Below are 17,092 nucleotides of genomic sequence, written 5' to 3'. Positions count from 1 at the left end.
TAAGCTTTCCCTGGCTTTTTTTTTTTGGCTTTTTACTTCTTTAAAATATTCCTATTTGCAAAGTGGCCTACAGCATTGCTTGCTTGTTTGATATGCCGTCCTCCAACCAGGTATCACTGGGAGGTTTACAATATAAAAACACAAGGTTCCATAACATAATGACAAACAAAACAACAGCACACCACACCACACACAGAGAGCTTAAAAGGCCATGGGTAGGTTAATTAGTCAAAAGGACCAGGAGAAGAGGAATGTTTTTTTCCTGGTACCTAAAGATACGTAATGAAGGCACCAGCTGAACCTCCCTGGGGGGAGAGTGTTGCCATCCTCCAGACCTGTCATGCAGGGGGCACAAGAAGATACAAGGGGGCCTTGTATGAAGATTGCAATTACATAACATGCAACTTTAAAAAAACGAATTAATGCAGCAGCAGCCCCATTACAGAAATTTAGCTGTAACATTCTAAAACAAGTTTGTCTTTGGGAATGTTAGAGGTTTTCTTCGTTAATTTCCAGCTTGCATGCTGGCTGGAAATGTTGGAAGTTAGGAGTCCAGAGTATCTGGGGGGGGGGCATCACCTTAAATACAAAATACAGTGTTTTCTTCCTTTCAAATGCACCTTCCTAATTTCAGAGTGGTTCCTTGTAACAAGGAACATCACAGCCTTCATAGTCTTTTCTGTGCAACAAAAGCAAAAAGTACTATCAAACTGGATGTACAGTTGCTTGGCGGAATTGAAGAGAAGAAAGGGCCTTATGTTTTTATATTCATCTTGGGCTTATCAACTTCCTGGTTACACAACTTGTGCACTGGATCTATTGTAAAAGTAGTGTGTTGAGAGTCCAGCACTGTCTATGTATGTGGTGGAGTTGTGAGTAATTGGGGGGGGGGGTGTTTCCCCCTGAAGTTGCAGACTGCCACTTTCCAAGCTGTTAATTTTTATATCTGTTGGGGACATCTGCCACTGACAGCTTAAAAGTCCTTTCCCTTTTATAGTTTTGCTAACTGCTGTATTGTGACTGCATGATTTGCTCTGTGATCTCAGAAAGTAAATAAAAACTCTTTTACCTTTTTCATCTTTCTCATTGTACATACAAGACCGATATGGAGGCAAGCAAAATGCATGCCACAAAGCTGATGGGTGAGGAGATAATGGGGATAATTAATAATGGCCAAACAATAAATCCTGCAGTGGTAATACCATGGTCATAGGAACACATAGCTCTGGTTCCTTAATAACGCTCCTGCGTACCCATCCCAGTACTCTGTGTGCATTGGATTACCAGCTTTCTGGACAATGTTTGGGTATTTGTGGGTTGCCAGCAGTCTCTTTTTTTCTGGAAAGCTTTCAGTTGCAGAAATCACTTGCCAGGTAACTGGCAGCAAGCTGGAACAGACGGGATAAATATGTGTCTTATCTAAGACATAAATGTGTCATTCACAGAATATCCACATTTTGAGCATAATGCCAGTAAATTGTCTTAGACATTAAAAACAAATAGAAGTTAGACTTGAGTGCATTCTCTTCATGCTAGGTTGTCAACATACCCCAGCATGAACAGTTTTGTACTCTGAGAGAGGGTAAGCCTTTGGATAATATGTGAACTGGCACAATTGTTGTTGATTAGTCGTTTAGTCGTGTCCGACTCTTCGTGACCCCATGGACCAGAGCACGCCGGGCACTCCTGTTTTCCACTGCCTCCCACAGTTTGGTCAAACTCATGTTCGTAGCTTCAAGAACACTGTCCAACCATCTCGTCCTCTGTCGTCCCCTTCTCCTTGTGCCCTCAATCTTTCCCAACATCAGGGTCTTTTCCAGGGAGTCTTCTCTTCTCATGAGGTGGCCAAAGTAGTGGAGCCTCAGCTTCACGATCTGTCCTTCCAGTGAGCACTCAGGGCTGATTTCCTTAAGAATGGAGAGGTTTGATCTTCTTGCAGTCCATGGGACTTCAAGAGTCTCCTCCAGCACCATAATTCAAAAGCATCAATTCTTCGGCGATCAGCCTTTTTTATGGTCCAGCTCTCACTTCCATACATCACTACTGGGAAAACCATAGCTTTAACTATACACATCTTTGTTGACAATGTAATGTCTCTGCTTTTTAAGATGCTGTCTAGGTTTGCCATCGCCTTTCTCCCAAGAAGCAGGCGTCTTTTAATTTCGTGACTGCTGTCACCATCTGCAGTGATCATGGAGCCCAAGAAAGTAAAATCTCTCACTGCCTCCATTTCTTCCTCTTCTATTTGCCAGGAGGTGATGGGACCAGTGGCCATGATCTTAGTTTTTTTTGTATTGAGCTTCATCTCCCAGAACCCTCCATTTTTAATAGTCTCTTTCTTCAATAGAGATTGGATATCCTATTAGAGATTCAACGTGGTACTGTATTGCATTATATTTGGCTTTCTATCCAGACGAAGGAGGAGGAGAAATGAAGGCACACATAGGCCCTAGATTGGCTTCCCTATCATAAGAGTGCTAAATTTTTCATGCAAGAAAATGAACCAAAAAAAATGGCTTCCCCCCTGTAATCTCTAAGAAATGCCACGGGTTTTTACAAGCAGGCATCCATGGTAAGCATATACTGCTGAAATCACATTTACCATAGAAACAGAATTAATATTTCCTTCCCTCAACCTTTTCTGTATATTATGGACTAATTATCTGCATATTTCTTGTCTGTACTGTTAGTGATTGGTTTGCTTTTCTCTGTTCATGTGACATTGCGTCTCAGCATGTGGTATATCATTCTTGAAAGTTGCTTCTGACACACTTGAGCAAAGAAAGCAACTTATTTTAAGTAGGCCTGTTTGTTTGTTGCCTGTTTCCCCTCCTTTGCCCCTGCCCAAATCACACGCAAAGGGTATAGAAAGCCTAGCTTTAAAAAGGTGATGATCTTATGTTAATATATTTTGAAGTTACTTTTTTTATTGGAGCAAATGGTGGCTAAAAATAGACTATATTGAGGCTTGGGGGGGATCTTTGTCTCATCTGGATTGAGCTTCAGTTTCTTGGCTCTCATCCAGTCCATTACTGAGGTAAGATGAAGAGCATACTCCAAAACTCCAGATAACCCCACTCAGTGTTTTCATGTAGATGTTTAAAAGCAATAGGGGGTAAAATTGAACCCCAAGAAACCCCACATTGACAGCTTCACGACGCTGGAGAACACTCCCAAAGCAATCCCATCTGGAAACATCCATCCAAGTAGGACCAGAACTACCGCAAAGTGGTTCTACCAACCCCTAACTGACGGCTGCTTCAGAAGGGTACCATGGTTGATGGTATCAGAAGCCGCTGAGAGGTTGAGGGAAATGCCATGTTCTTTCCTGTGGCTTATATATACTTTTTCCTGTTGCTTTCCCAATGAAATGTGAGCTGGGTAGCGAAGCATTATTATTAATTAGCCACTTGGCCTCCCAATGTACTTGCTTCTGTGTACATCTTGGTTAGTGAACTTTGACAAATTCATGGAGGATAAGGCTTTAACAGTGGCTACCCGTCATAATGGTGTTTTCTCTAGCTCCAGTATCAGAGGCAGTATTATTTATTTAAAGGCATTTACAAGCCTCTTAATATTTAATATCTCTTTAAGTGGTATACAAAAATACAAGCATTTGAACAGAAAAAGATTAGAAAACAGAAATCAAGTTATAAAATAGTCTAGTCTTACGAGTCAGCAAAAGACTAGGCAAAATAACCTACCAATCAAGTGAGGCAACTGCTGGATGATGTTTCATTTATGGTAGAGGGAAGATCGTTACAGTGCAGGGCAATGGCCCAAAATCCTTGTTTTTGTGTTACCACCCTATGATGTTCCGTGGTGCCACAAGTAAAATTTCTTCATAAAATCTCTCTTTCCAGGAGATTCTCTTTTCAGGCGACCTATTTCTGAGTTTACGGTTTTAAATAATAGCAACGCGACCTTGAACACAGCCCAGTAGCTCATCCGTAGCAAGTGCACTTGCTTCACCATAAGTGCAACTTGTTCATCTCCAGATTCTACGCTTAGAATGGTGCAGCTTTCTGCACCAGCTGCAAGTGTCCAAACAAGTCCCAAATAAAGCTCTGCATAGAGTGCCTTACAGAAGTCCAGTTGTGATGTTCCAAACGCTTGAATCGTATCTACACCTTCTATTTAAAGCACTATACTATGTGAACAGTCATGGTTTCCCCCAAAGAATCCTGGTAAATGTAGTTTGTAAGGAGAGTTGTTAAGAGACTCCTGCGCCACTCCTGGAGCTACAGCAGGCATGGCCAAATTTGGCCGTCCAGCTGTTTTGAGACTACAACTCCCATCAACCCTAGCTAACAGGACCAGTGGTCAGGGATGATGGGAATTGTAGTCCCAAAACAGCTGGAGGGCCAAATTTGGCCATGCTTCAGCTACAGTATCCAGAGTTCCCTGGGAAGAGGCATTGATTTTTAAACCACTCTGGGAATTGCAGCTCTGTGATGGGATTCGGAGCCTCCTCACTGTCAGCACCTTTGAAAATGACAGTTCCCTGGAAGCCATTACTGCTAAAGTGGCTTATTAGTGCTTTAATGGTAAGATGTGGGTATGACTTTCAGAAAACCCGGGGGCTTATGCAAACTTGCTTATCTAGCTTGTTCCTTAAACTATTCTGTTCTCCAGCAGCAACTACTGGGGTGGCTCAGAAAGAAATGCGCAGGAGGTGGTATGCTCACTCCATGGATAGCTCTGACTTTTCAGACTGAAGGTGATCCTTTGGTTAGCAAGTGCCTTTTAAAACAGTTCATTAGTTGGGATTTTAATAGGAGGGACAATTCCATGGAGACGGTTCCTTTCATCTGCCGCAAATACATTTAGAAAATGACACTTCGCAGTTTTTTTGCGGGCACCGTTAAAGCAATCAACCTCATACAGTTGTCACAAGTGTATAGCTTGTAAAAAGTTAGAGCAAGGCACCTTGGCTGCCACAGCTAAGGTTAATACTTGGGGTTGTTCATCATACTTGTAAAAAAAAGGGGGGGGAAGCACAACACAGCAGGCAAGAGAAATGTAAATGTGTTGAGTTACAGCTTAGAAGGTTGAACTGGTAATCTTAATTAAAAGTAATTTGATGCTGGCAAGTTGTTGGGTAGCTCAGGGTGGCCTGTAAAAAGTCTATGCAGCTGGTATGTGTTGGGCACCTGGGCAAGTGTTGGAAAACCAACAAGAAGAAACTGCAGCTGCCAACCATGTGCAAGATTCAGGCTTTTCTCCCCCTTATCGGTACAAATGCCATTTTTCAGACAGCCTGCTTATAATCTTGCGTGTGGTGGCAGCTGTACACAATCAGCCGGCTGTGTAAGAAGCTGTCACAGCAGGATTGCTAAAGCAGCTCTAATATGGTTGTGTTGCGTGCTGTCAGCCTGCAGAGTTTCTGGTGTAGGAGCTACTGTTTAGTTTTATTTAGATCATCATTATGCATGTTCCACTTCTCCAGAAGGAGTGTTGACACTCTTGGCTCCCAGGACAGGTTCTTCAGCTTCTCTTTAAGAGAGCACGAGTGAATGATGCTCTTCCCCTTCAGGTCTAGGTTCACATTGTGAACTCCTATATTAGGGCATGTAGCCCAGTATTGCGTGCTCTGACTGGCAGCAGCTCCCCGGAATCTCCGATAGAGACTTCTCATGACTACACTCCCTGCTGAAATACAAGGGGCATCAGGTTGGCCACTGTGAAAACAGGATGCTGAACTAGATGGTCTGTTGTCCTGATCCAGCAAGCTATTTTTATTCTCTTATCTCTGTTGGCATTCCACCAGCTTTTGAAGATGTGCCTGTTTACACAGTCATCTCTTGCATCTCTAATAATAATAATAATTTTTATTTATACCCTGCCCTCCCTGGCCAAGGCTGGACTCAGGGCGGCTAACACCAAATATATAATACATTAAAAACACAAAATCAAACAATTGATTAAAACACAGCTCAAAATCAGAATAAAATTAAGTGGCCAACCCACGAATCACAGCCATGAAGGTAGGAATATTAAATATTCGCCAGGCCCGGTCACCCGTGCTGGTCCCATATGGCCAATGGAAAGGGCCAAGGGGGGCACTTACATACAGGGTTTCATGGAATGAAGGGGGTCGGATTGGGCCTGGACCAAAAGCCTAGCAGAACAGTTCCGTCTTGCAGGCCCTGCGGAAAGATGTCAAATCCCGCAGTATCCTATTGACCTGAGTGTCCTATTTTCATTTCTGTACTATTTTTTAATAATATTGAGTTTTTAAAAAAGTATTTAAATATAGCTGTTAATTTTAATCTTTTGAGTGGAATTCGAACAATAGAATCATAGAATTGTAGAGTTGGAAGGGACTCCGGGGGTCATCTAGTCCAACCCTCTGCAATGCTGGAATCTCAGCTAAAGCATCCATGACAGATGTGGCTTCCCAATTTCTGCTTTAAAAATCTCCAATGAAGGAGAGTTCACAGCCTCCCAAGGGAGTCCATTCCACTGTTGAACAGCTCTTACTGTCAGAAAGTTCTTGCTGTTTTTTTAATATTTAAATTATGGGTGGTTATATTTAAACTTTGCACAACTGGCTTTTATGCTGTGGAAGTGATGTAAGTCAGTAGTAGATCATCTCGTTTGCATGCAGACAGTTCCAGGTTCTATCCCCAACATCTGCATTTAGGGCTGGGAGAGTACTGCTGTCTGACACCCTGAAGAGCCACTGCTGGTCAGTGTAGACAATTCCAGTTCCTCCAATGGTATGACTCAGTTATAAGGCAGCTTTCTATGTTCCTGCTTTTTAAACCTCTCAGAAGCCTATTTTGGCATTTAAGTGCATATTAATTGAGGTGGTGGTGCTGGTGATGCCAAGGAGATTGAACTTCAGGCCTACTGCAGCCATGGTCCTGCCTGTAAATGCTTGAGCCTTTAGCAGTGCTACTATTTGTTGTAGCATGGCATTCAAAGGGTACTTGAAATTCAGGTGCAATATCTGGAACAGAGGTCCCGAAACTTATAGGGCCTACCGCCCCCCTTTCAGGAAAAAAAATACTCTGCGCCCCCCTGCAAATTTACCTTCTTTAAGCGAACAAACAGAAAGATGCAGTGACAAATTTGCGTTCTTTTATGGATCTGTATTTCTACCTGTGTATGCATGGTTTTTCAAAGCTGGATGAGGATGGGGGCTAGGCCCCATGGGGTGGACCCAAGTGAAGCTTGCTGGCTCAGTTTGATCCACCCCAGGCACAGGGCACCGCAGCCTGCAGTGAGGGGGGAAAGTATTTGATCCCCTGCTAAATTTGCCCATTTGCCCCCTGACGAAGAAATGACCAGTTCATAATTTTAATGGTAGGTTTATTTCTGGGGGGTTTTCCTGTTGTTATTCTGTCTCTCACAGCTACAATAAAACCTACCATTAAAATTATGGACTGGTCTTTTCTTCATCAGAGGGCAAACGGGCAAATTTAGCAGGGGATCAAATACTTTCCCCCTCACTGTAACTGCCATTGGCCAAATAGTCAGGCAAGCTGTGGTCCAGTTCCTGGGCATGGGTGAAGACTAAAAGGGTTCACCCAAGCATGGGAAAACCCCTCACCTCCAGCTCGACTGCTGTATCCAGGGGAGGTGTCGTTGCCGTCCCACAATGATGGCGGTAAGCATCACACAATGACCACAATGACCTGGCGGTAAGCATCATTACACAGCAGATGAAACATGTACAAATGGTTTCTCAAAAATCTCTTCTTTCTCTATGTTTCAACCCCCCACCCCTATTTTTATTCAGTGTCCCCCTATTGCACCTAAGTCTACTACTGCCCCCCTTGGGTTTCAGCATGCCCAAGGAGCAGCATCGCCCATTTTGGGAAACATTGATCTAGAGGTTCTCCCTACTTCATTGCCTACCAGTAGTGCAGAATACTGGGTTGTCTTCTCTCTGTCCAGTAGGACCTAGAAGAAATTGCACTTCCTGGCCAGAGCTAGCCTTTCCCTTGCCTTATCAGGAAATGCATGCTGGTCTGCCCCTGAGTTGAATGTCCTGATGAAGCAATTGGGACAACTTCACCAAGAGTATGTGGCACGAGTCATCCCTTGGAGACAGACGCTATCATGGAAGCTGTATGCTACAGGGCTGGTAGCTGTCTCAGCCCTGTGATAGATTGCCGAGTACTTTGTTTTGTCCTTTTGTTAAATCTACAGTAAAAAGGGTTTTATGTGACCATAAAACTTCTGCCTCCTATGCTAGCAATTTTCACTTATGTCTGCCAGTTACATTACCAATTCAAAACAACCTCATGCTGACTGCTGCAGCGAGATGGTTTGAATTAGTGTTTTTATATTCCCAAGCGAAATGTTGTTTTATTTGGAAGCTTTTTCTAAGAATAACCCTGTGTTTCTTGGATTTAAGAGGCCATCCTATGTAAAAACACAGCGTGCACAACTGTGTAGCAAAGCTGCAAAGTCTGCATGTTGGCCATATTTTCTAGGTGTGGGGGTTCCCCAAAATGGGGCACAGATGGTGCCTTCATAGATTAGGTGTCTGACAACCTAAGAAAAAAACTTGCCCTTGTAAAGATGCCACCCAGTTCCAGGTACATATATTTTAATCTGCCTGGGTCTTTTCATTACATTATTGGATTAGAACTTCGATTAAGAACTTGCTTTCTTATTTGACAGCATTTATATACGGCTCAATAACAGTGTTCTCTGGGTGGCAACTGTGCACTGGTTAATTTTATTATTTTAAATTCATTGTTTTTATTATTTTATATTCATTGTTCATAACTCACTGATCATAAGTCACCCTGGAAGCATGTCAAACTGAAAAGCCGTGGTGTTTGCACTTGCTAAATTTATTCTTAATTTCCATTGTGCCTTAAGTGTGCATAGCACTTTACAATAGGCAGTGGGAAAGGTCTCTACCCCAAGGAGCTTACAATCTCAAATTTAGCCCAGAGGAGACCAGAGAAGGGGAGGCAAGGACTAAATAGGAAAGCAATTTGCAGTTGTTTTAGTTTTATGTACTTAGGCTCAGTTCACACTGGGTTACAGTAAGACATAGATCTTCAACCAGAGGGTTAGGATGTACAGGAATGTCAGGCAGACGAGAGCTGAGCCGGCAGAGTTAACAGGGGCTGGAGCAATTGAGAAATGCATTGGCTGGCTTCACAGTTTTCCCCACGTTTTGATTTTTGCATAGCATACATTCTCTCTCTCTCTCACACACACACACACACACACACACACACAATGATTCGCAATATATTGCCAGGTCAAAAATTATGAAACCGCAATCACGATTTGGACTTCAAACCGGTTTTGGGCGGTATATCAATATTCTGCCCATCCCTAGCTTCTACAGCATGGGTAGGCAAACTAAGGCCCGGGGGCCAGATCCAGCCCAATTGCCTTCTAAATCCGGCCTGCAGACGGTCCGGGAATCAGCAGGTTTTTACATGAGTAGAATGTGCCCTTTTATTTAAAATGCATCTCTGGATTATTTGTGGGGCATAGGAATTCATTCATTATTATTTTTTCAAAATATAGTCCAGCCCCCCACAAGGTCTGAGGGACAGTGGACCAGCTCCCTGCTAGAAAAGTTTGCTGACCCCTGTTCTACAGCTTTGTAAACTTCTGGAAGGTATCTATGCTGGGACCAGAATGCGCAGCTATCAGCTGTGCCCACTTCAGACAGTCTCATATATTCCGGTGGGCTAGAAGGAAAGAGCACAGAGCTGTGAATGTATGTCAGAGGGATATTTTAGTGTGTTGAAGAAGATGGAAAGAGATTTGTAGCTGGCTCTGTTCTAATCACAGGAGTGGAACGGAATGGCTGTGAATACCTGTAGGAATCCAACAGCAGGTGAAAGAAAGTAGAAGAAGGTGAGAGAAGGAAATGATTGAAATGTGTGGGAAGGGAAAGTGGAATAAGATGTCAGCAGAGAGAGAAAGGCAACAGGCTGACAGCTGGAGCGTAGAGAATTGTGAAAGAAGGCAAGAATGGCAACAGAAGGGACTGGGAGAATGCAAGAAGGAGGCAAAGAGAAGGCAGAAGGTGTGAACAGGTGACAGAGGACAAAAGGTGCAAGGAGGTAGGGAGGGGCAAAGTGAGAGAAAGAAAGGCAGTGGCAAAAGAAATGGAAGGAAGGGGAGATGCAGGAAGTGAGGGAAAGTTCATAGAATTGTAGAGTTGGAAGGGACCCCAAGTGTCATTTAGTCCAACCCCCTTCAATGCAGGAATCCTGCCCTGGATGCACTTGAATCACCAATCTTCTGGTTAACAGCCAAATTCACTGACCCATTGTACAGTGGTACCTCTGGATGTGAACGGGATCTGTTCCGGAGCCCCGTTTGCATGCTGAGCAGAACACAGCCCACGTCTTTGTGTGCGCAGGTCACAATTCACTGCTTCTGTGCATGCACGTGACGTCATTTTGAGCACATGCGCGAACGGCGAAACCCGGAAGTAATGCGTTCCGTTACTTCCGGGTCGCCGCGGAGCGTAACCTGAAAACACTCAACCTGAAGCGACTTTAACCCAAGGTATGACTGTACCACAGAATCCTGTTGGATGCCTCAAATTATTATTTTTATAATAAAATACAAACAATAATAATTATGGCTTGCCCTCTTGCTCTGTATCAAAGACAGGCTTCACTGAAAGGGAAGCAGAGAGAGGGCAGAACTATTAAAGGTGTGTGAAATGTGGCAAGATGCCAGCAGATGAAAGTGATTGAAGCTGTTGAGGCATTTAGAAACAAAGCGTGCCTGTTTTCCAAACAAGCCACTTGAGATATTTTTTCAACGAATTGACAACTAGTTTTTGAAGAGCAGGAAAACTTTGTTCCATCTATGACAGGAAGAAGTGTTCTGATCTACTTTGCTCACAGATCTGCTCCAAATCTAATTTTACAGTTTGGGCTACGTTTTTTAAAAAGTCATTCAAAGAAAAATACTGAGACTTTGGTTGAGGTGCTATTTGGGAAACGTCCTTGACAGGTTTCTGACTGTTGCACCGTTTTTTTCAAATGAAGATCATACAGTAAATTTTGCTTCTATCAAAAGAAATTTTATTTCTCTCAAAAAAAAATGTGTGAAGATTCACAGTGGATCTGATCATGATTCACTGTGGGTGCACGAGTCACTAGAATTAAGCTTTGAGTTGCAGAAATAATTCCTTGAACTGTCTTGTTACACAAGTGTAAAAGTGGAAGTTCAACAGCTAACATTACTGAAGTTCTGGATTTTGGTTAGTAAAGAATACCCAGGAAGCTGCTATTCATCTGCTGCCATTTGGTACTACCTATCTTTGTGAACAAGACTTCTCAACAGTGGTGACCGTAAAAACAAAACTAAAAAGCCCCAGAGTTTAGCTGTAGGAAATGGGGATAGGAGTTAGCCTTTCTAATACCACCCCTCTCCGGAATGAAATCTAGAGAACATAGACATCCCACTGAAATTGTGAGGGGGTCTATTTTTAAGTCACTGCTTCTTGATAAAGTATAAAAAATCACTGGGTTTTTATTTAGGAGCAATGCTAAGGTAACACTATGTATATTGCTTTGTGAATTGCCATTTTAGGATCGATAAAGTGCGTTAACACCAGTAAGTGTAAACCGAAAGTGAAAGTTTGAAAGTGGGTCTATCTTGCAGGTTGTGAGTCAGAGGTGGGTCTTCGCTGTGGTCCAGCTGAAGACCACTGCAGTAGGGCATGGAAACCAGGGGGTTGTGCCATATGGAGGCAGCAGGAGGGGATGGAGTTGCTTATAGATACAGCTACTTGCCACAGGCTTTGGTTTCTGTGCTACAGTTTCTTTCACCATCTGCAAAACCAAATATTTATAGATGATTAGGTATGATCGTTGCAGTTTTTATTATATAAGTGAAAAGGGTAAATAATTATTCAGGGTACAAACTAAAGTTATATTTTGTGGAGGATTGTGGGTCTCACTATATTTTAACATTGACATTAAAAAAAGAGATGTATTTGATGCAGAGAATGAGTGTTTGTTTCGGTGGAGCTGAAAAGACCTGGGAAATTACATTCTTTCTATAGCTTGATGGCACAGCTTTATATTAATATATTATTTTCTCTTTTTTCCCCAGAAGTCCCCATGAAAAGAAGAAAAGGAGATCTCACTCCCACACCAAGTCCAAAGCGAGGTCTCATTCGCCATCCATCTCTCCAGGCAAACAATCTGCACATAAGAACTCCACCCATTCAGCCAGTGTCTCTCCTGTGGAGAGTAGGGGATCCAGCCAAGAACGTTCTGGGTAATGAGCCCTTTCTAAATTCTGTACACTGGCACTTCCCTGGTGCAAAACACTGCAGCTAGACTGTTGATGGGAAATTTGAGGAACCAGGGCAGTGACTTGATCCTTTTTATTGCTTAGCAGGATAATACAGAAGGATTTACACACACAGCAAATGAGGCAGGATTGAATCATGTTGTGCAGCAGGCGAGGCTCTCCTGCATTTAAAGTTCCAGCAGCAGACCACTTCTTGCCAGTGGAAAACCAGCACTTCTCCATGATGTGCCAGTTTTCTATTTGCAAGAATTTTTATTTTTATTTTGCATGATAGCATTTAATTAAGGATTTTCTTCAATCAGAAGTCAAATACAGTCATACCTTGGTTCTCAAACAGAATGCATTCCAGGAGTCAATTCGACTTCCGGAACTGTTCGAAAACCAAGACGTGGCTTCCAATTGGCTGCAGGAGAGTCCTGCAGCCAATGAATCGGAAGCTATGCCAGACATTCAGCTTCTGAAAATTGTTCTAAAACCGGAACGCTCACTTCCAGTTTTCGATCATTCGGGAGCCAAAATGTACGAGTTCCAAGGCGTTCGGCAACCAAGGTATACGTGTAGTTCACTTTTCACAAGCATATCTATACCTACTGTTTCCAAGCAACTGCAGCTTCTCCTTGCATTAATTTTAGGAATGAAATGCTTAGCCTCTGTCCTGTGAATACAACCACCTCACTGGATTCATCACGGTTTAATCGTGGTTTCCCTAGGTTCTCCATAGTGATGGGTTTTGTTTTGTTTTGTTTTTCTATTCTCCTGCTTTGAATGAGAGAGCACTGGATGCTGGGCTAGGATGTTGCAAGTCACTCCAATGAGCTGCTGCTGCTGCTGAGAGAATTTGACATATCTCTCAAGTGCATGGGGAAAATGGTAACTTAGCACCAACTGCAGTCATAAACCGCTTATGAGAATACACCAAGGATGAGAGAATTCACATAGCTCAGAACGGCTTCCATTTATCTAGATATGTTTTAAATCATGGCACCTCCATTTGATGATACCCAATTATGTTTAGCCTTACTTAAACCTTAACCTGACTACTCATAGGTACCCACATCAATTGTCTCATTAATCTTTACAAGAAGCCTAGAAGGCAGACCAGTATCATCAATACGGGGACAGGGAGGCGGTGGGATGACAGGCTTTGAGGGGCTTGTTAAGACTTTCTGTTGAATTCATGGCAGAGTTGAGATTTGAACTTAAAGCTCATTCTCTTAGCCAATACATTTCATTCACTTGGGGATTTTTCATGTTTGAAGTATTTGGCTATATTATATCTGTGCATTAATTGTCTATTACTTGATTGTCTTGACTGAATGTCCCCCTTTTAAAAATTCTTTTAGGGGCGTTTCTTTGGAAAAAGACGGCCAGATCTCTTCAGCGATTGTGTCGTCAGTGCAGAGTAAAATAACTCAGGTACCACTTGAAACGTTCCATTTAGTAATGATTACTAAATTGTCTCAATTTTGTAATGCTCACATTGCATTTTGTTTGAATTGCTGTTTTCAGTATTGAAAAGAGCACTGCAAATGGTATGTAATCAGCATATACTTCCAGATTTTAAACCTGTTTTGTTACAAAGCTGTAGTCTCTGGAATTGCTCCCTTGAATGACTCTTCCCATTCCCCTTTTCTGCCTTTTACACCTGGAATTCTCTCCCGACTGTATAGTGTCCTCTTCTCTTCTCTTCTCTTCCCTTCCCTTCCCTTCCCTTCCCTTCCCTTCCCTTCCCTTCCCTTCCCTGCTTCAAACCCATCCACAGACCCTTGCTTTTCCACAAATACCCTCCAACACTCACATGCACACACACAGAGCAAAGTCTTTGTAATGATCATCGGTTAAAGGTACCCACAACCTCTTTCCCAAGGTTCTTGAGTCACTGTAGTTTTGACCAAAAAGCAAGGTAAGCTTGATTATCAATGGCTTGGATCACAGGGAGGGGAGGAAAACAGAGTGGGTGTAGCCCCCCAACTGTGTCCAGCACATGCACCCCTTCTTCCCATATATGCAAGTGGCTTCCAGTCTCCTGCTTGGGAGAAGCAGACCACTTGGACAAAATTCTCTTTCCCCAACCATGGCAAATCCAGCTCTACCTAGCACAGCTTGCTGCAACCCCTCCCTCTGAGTCCTTGCATCGCACACACATCACTTCATAGACACACACACATAGACACACACACACACACCGGTTCATCATGGTGATAAGCATTTTGCTAGTTGTAAACTTACAGAATATTTCTAATTAAAGCTGATGAGTACTTTGGAAATAATTAGAATATGTTGTTAACTAGAATAGTGCAAGAACCACTGCACTGTCAAAAGATACAATGAGGTTTGTTTACTGATCTGGGTATAATAAGAGCACCCCCTACTTCGTTGTGGGTCACCACTTTAGTGCAGTGCCTTGAATCATCACATCTAGCCTTCGGCACACTAAGCAAAGTGCATAGAATGTGTTCAATTTCCTTCACGCAATATAGTCAAGAAAACAATAATTCTGTGATCACACTGTTCAGTTTCACTTGTCTTAAAAATGCATCTTTTTGTTTTGCTTATTGCAAATTTAATTTGACTCGGCAGGATAGCTCCTAAACGGATATTTGAATTTCTCTTAATATGTTAGTCTTGAGAAATTGTGTTTGGTGCTTTTAATAATTTGTGTCATTTTTCAAGAGTTCAATTATTGAAGAAGCAGCGTTCTGCTTGCTGTTTTTGTTAGATGTGATCCTTTTACACTTAAATGGATAGAACTTGGTGGAGTTTTGATTAAGAGAATTACCGTATTTTTCGCTCTATAACACGCACCTGACCATAACACGCACATCGTTTTTAGAGGAGGAAAACAAGGGAAAAAACATTCTGAATGAAACAGTGGGTGTATCATTTTTGTGCTTCATGCTGTGGCCACAGACATGTGATCTGATTGTGAATTTGGGGTGACCCAATGCAAAAATCCTGATAATTCCTGTGGATCCATGCTTTGTAACCACGTTTTTGCACCATTGCAGCCCCAGGCAACAGTGGGTGCGTGATTTTTTGGGTGCAGGCTGTAGCCATGGACATGCTATGTGATCTGATGGTGAATTTGGGGTGACCCAATGCAAAGATCCTGAGAATCCCTGTGGATCCATGCTTTGTAACCACGTTTTTGCACCATTGCAGCCCCAGGCAACAGTGGGTGCGTGCTTTTTTTGGGTGCAGGCTGTAGCCATGGACATGCTATGTGATCTGATGGTGAATTTGGGGTGACCCAATGCAAAGATCCTGAGGATCCATGTTGATCTATGCTTTGTAACCACATTTTAAGTGGGGAGCGAAGGAAAAACAAAGAAGGGACATGAGAGGGGTGTGCAGAGAAGCAGCTGGCTAAGAATGCTGGAGAGGGATTTAACGGGTGGGAGGCAAAAGTTCCCCCCCCCAAGCCAGCCATCTCTCTCTCTCTCTCTCTCTCTCTCTCTCTCTCTCTCTCTCTCTCCCTCCCCCCCTCTCCCTCTCCCTCCCCCCCTCTCTCTCCCTCTCCCCCAGCAGTACCGGAGCACAGAGACGACACTTTCCCCTCTGCTTGCCTGGAGGGGAGGGGCTTTCCCTGCTCTTTGTTCCGTTTCAGCAATCACAGCAACGAAACAGAGGAGGGTGGGCAGTAAGACCCTGAGGCAGAATACAGGAAAGCTGCCACTTCCTCTTTTCAGGTTTCCCTTCTCCATGAAGAGCGATTTGACTTTTGCTTGATTTTTTGGCTCCAGGGACCACACATTCGCTCCATAACACGCACAGACATTTCCCCTTCCTTTTTAGGAGAAAAAATCTGCGTGTTATAGAGGGAAAAATACGGTAACTCCTCTAAAGGAGATGCAGCCCAATCCTGGAGAGCCTTGCGTGGCTTTCAGAGTCTCCCCACACTCCCTCTTTAAACCTATGGGGTTTAAAGGGGAAACATGGGGAGACTTGCAGAGCCCTTAGCATGTGGGAGGCGGGGGGTGTTTTCAGTGTACAGCATATTTTTTCATCTTCCCCACCCGCCACCTGCTTGCTCATCTGTTCAGATATTTAAAGGGGCAGGTGGGAGAGAGCAGAAAGAGAAATTGGACCCACTGGCACGCCAATATTACCCACATAGACAGGTTCCTCACCCCTGAAATAAACCATCATGCATACGTGTCCTGCAGCCTATTTCTCTGCCTTCAGTAAAAGTGTGGCTCTTTCAAACCATAGTGACTAATTTAGACCTTTCAGACCATAGCAAGTGAGTAATTTAAGACTGCCACAGTTCTCAGTTTACCTAAAAGATTACATTGTGCTCTGGGATATCTCCTGCATAAAGTGCAAACGGAGTTGCAATTCAGTGCCTTTGGCTTCTTTAGAAATTTGTTTGAAAATGCTTCTCAGCATCCTGGAATAGCTCACTTTACAGTGGACGTTTTAAGTCCTCCACATTTCACCTGTTTGCCTCAGGATTTAGAAACTGTGTCTTTGCCAAGAAATTCTGTATGCAAGTTCAGGTGTTGGAAGGTTAGGGCCACGCATACAAGCCCTGCCATCAGTTTACCCACACTTGTGGTCCCCATCTACTCAGTTTCCCAGCTCCCCTGTGTTGAGTGGGGAAGATCTGCAGGGGGCTGGTACTCATGTTGGACGTCTCGTGAATTGGGAGGCCTGATATATCAGGGTCTCCAGTCATGTGCAGTGTGCTGGTGTTCAGGCAAACACAAGAACAAGCCACCAGCAGACCTTCCCGCTCAACAAAGGGAAGGTAAAGGTAAAGGTACCCCTGCCCGTACGGGCCAGTCTTGACAGACTCTAGGGTTGTGCGCCCATCTCACTC

At 43.3% G+C, this 17,092-nt stretch overlaps 1 protein-coding gene across 5 annotated transcripts in view; it reads left to right on the top strand.

Annotated features, from left to right (window-relative positions):
- SFSWAP (splicing factor SWAP) overlaps positions 1-17,092 on the top strand; it is a 98,907-nt gene that overhangs the window by 80,828 nt on the left and 987 nt on the right. For all 5 annotated transcript variants that reach the window (XM_028711144.2, XM_028711143.2, XM_077920473.1 and 2 more), the window contains 2 exons: positions 12,067-12,234; positions 13,614-13,686. In XM_028711144.2, the coding sequence (XP_028566977.2) occupies positions 12,067-12,234; positions 13,614-13,686 (241 nt within the window). The remainder of the gene's footprint in view (positions 1-12,066; positions 12,235-13,613; positions 13,687-17,092) is intronic.

This window comes from Podarcis muralis, chromosome 16 (assembly GCF_964188315.1).
Source record: "Podarcis muralis chromosome 16, rPodMur119.hap1.1, whole genome shotgun sequence".
NCBI classification, from domain to species: Eukaryota; Metazoa; Chordata; class Lepidosauria; order Squamata; family Lacertidae; genus Podarcis; species Podarcis muralis.
This window is presented reverse-complemented; position numbering and strand designations above follow the sequence as displayed.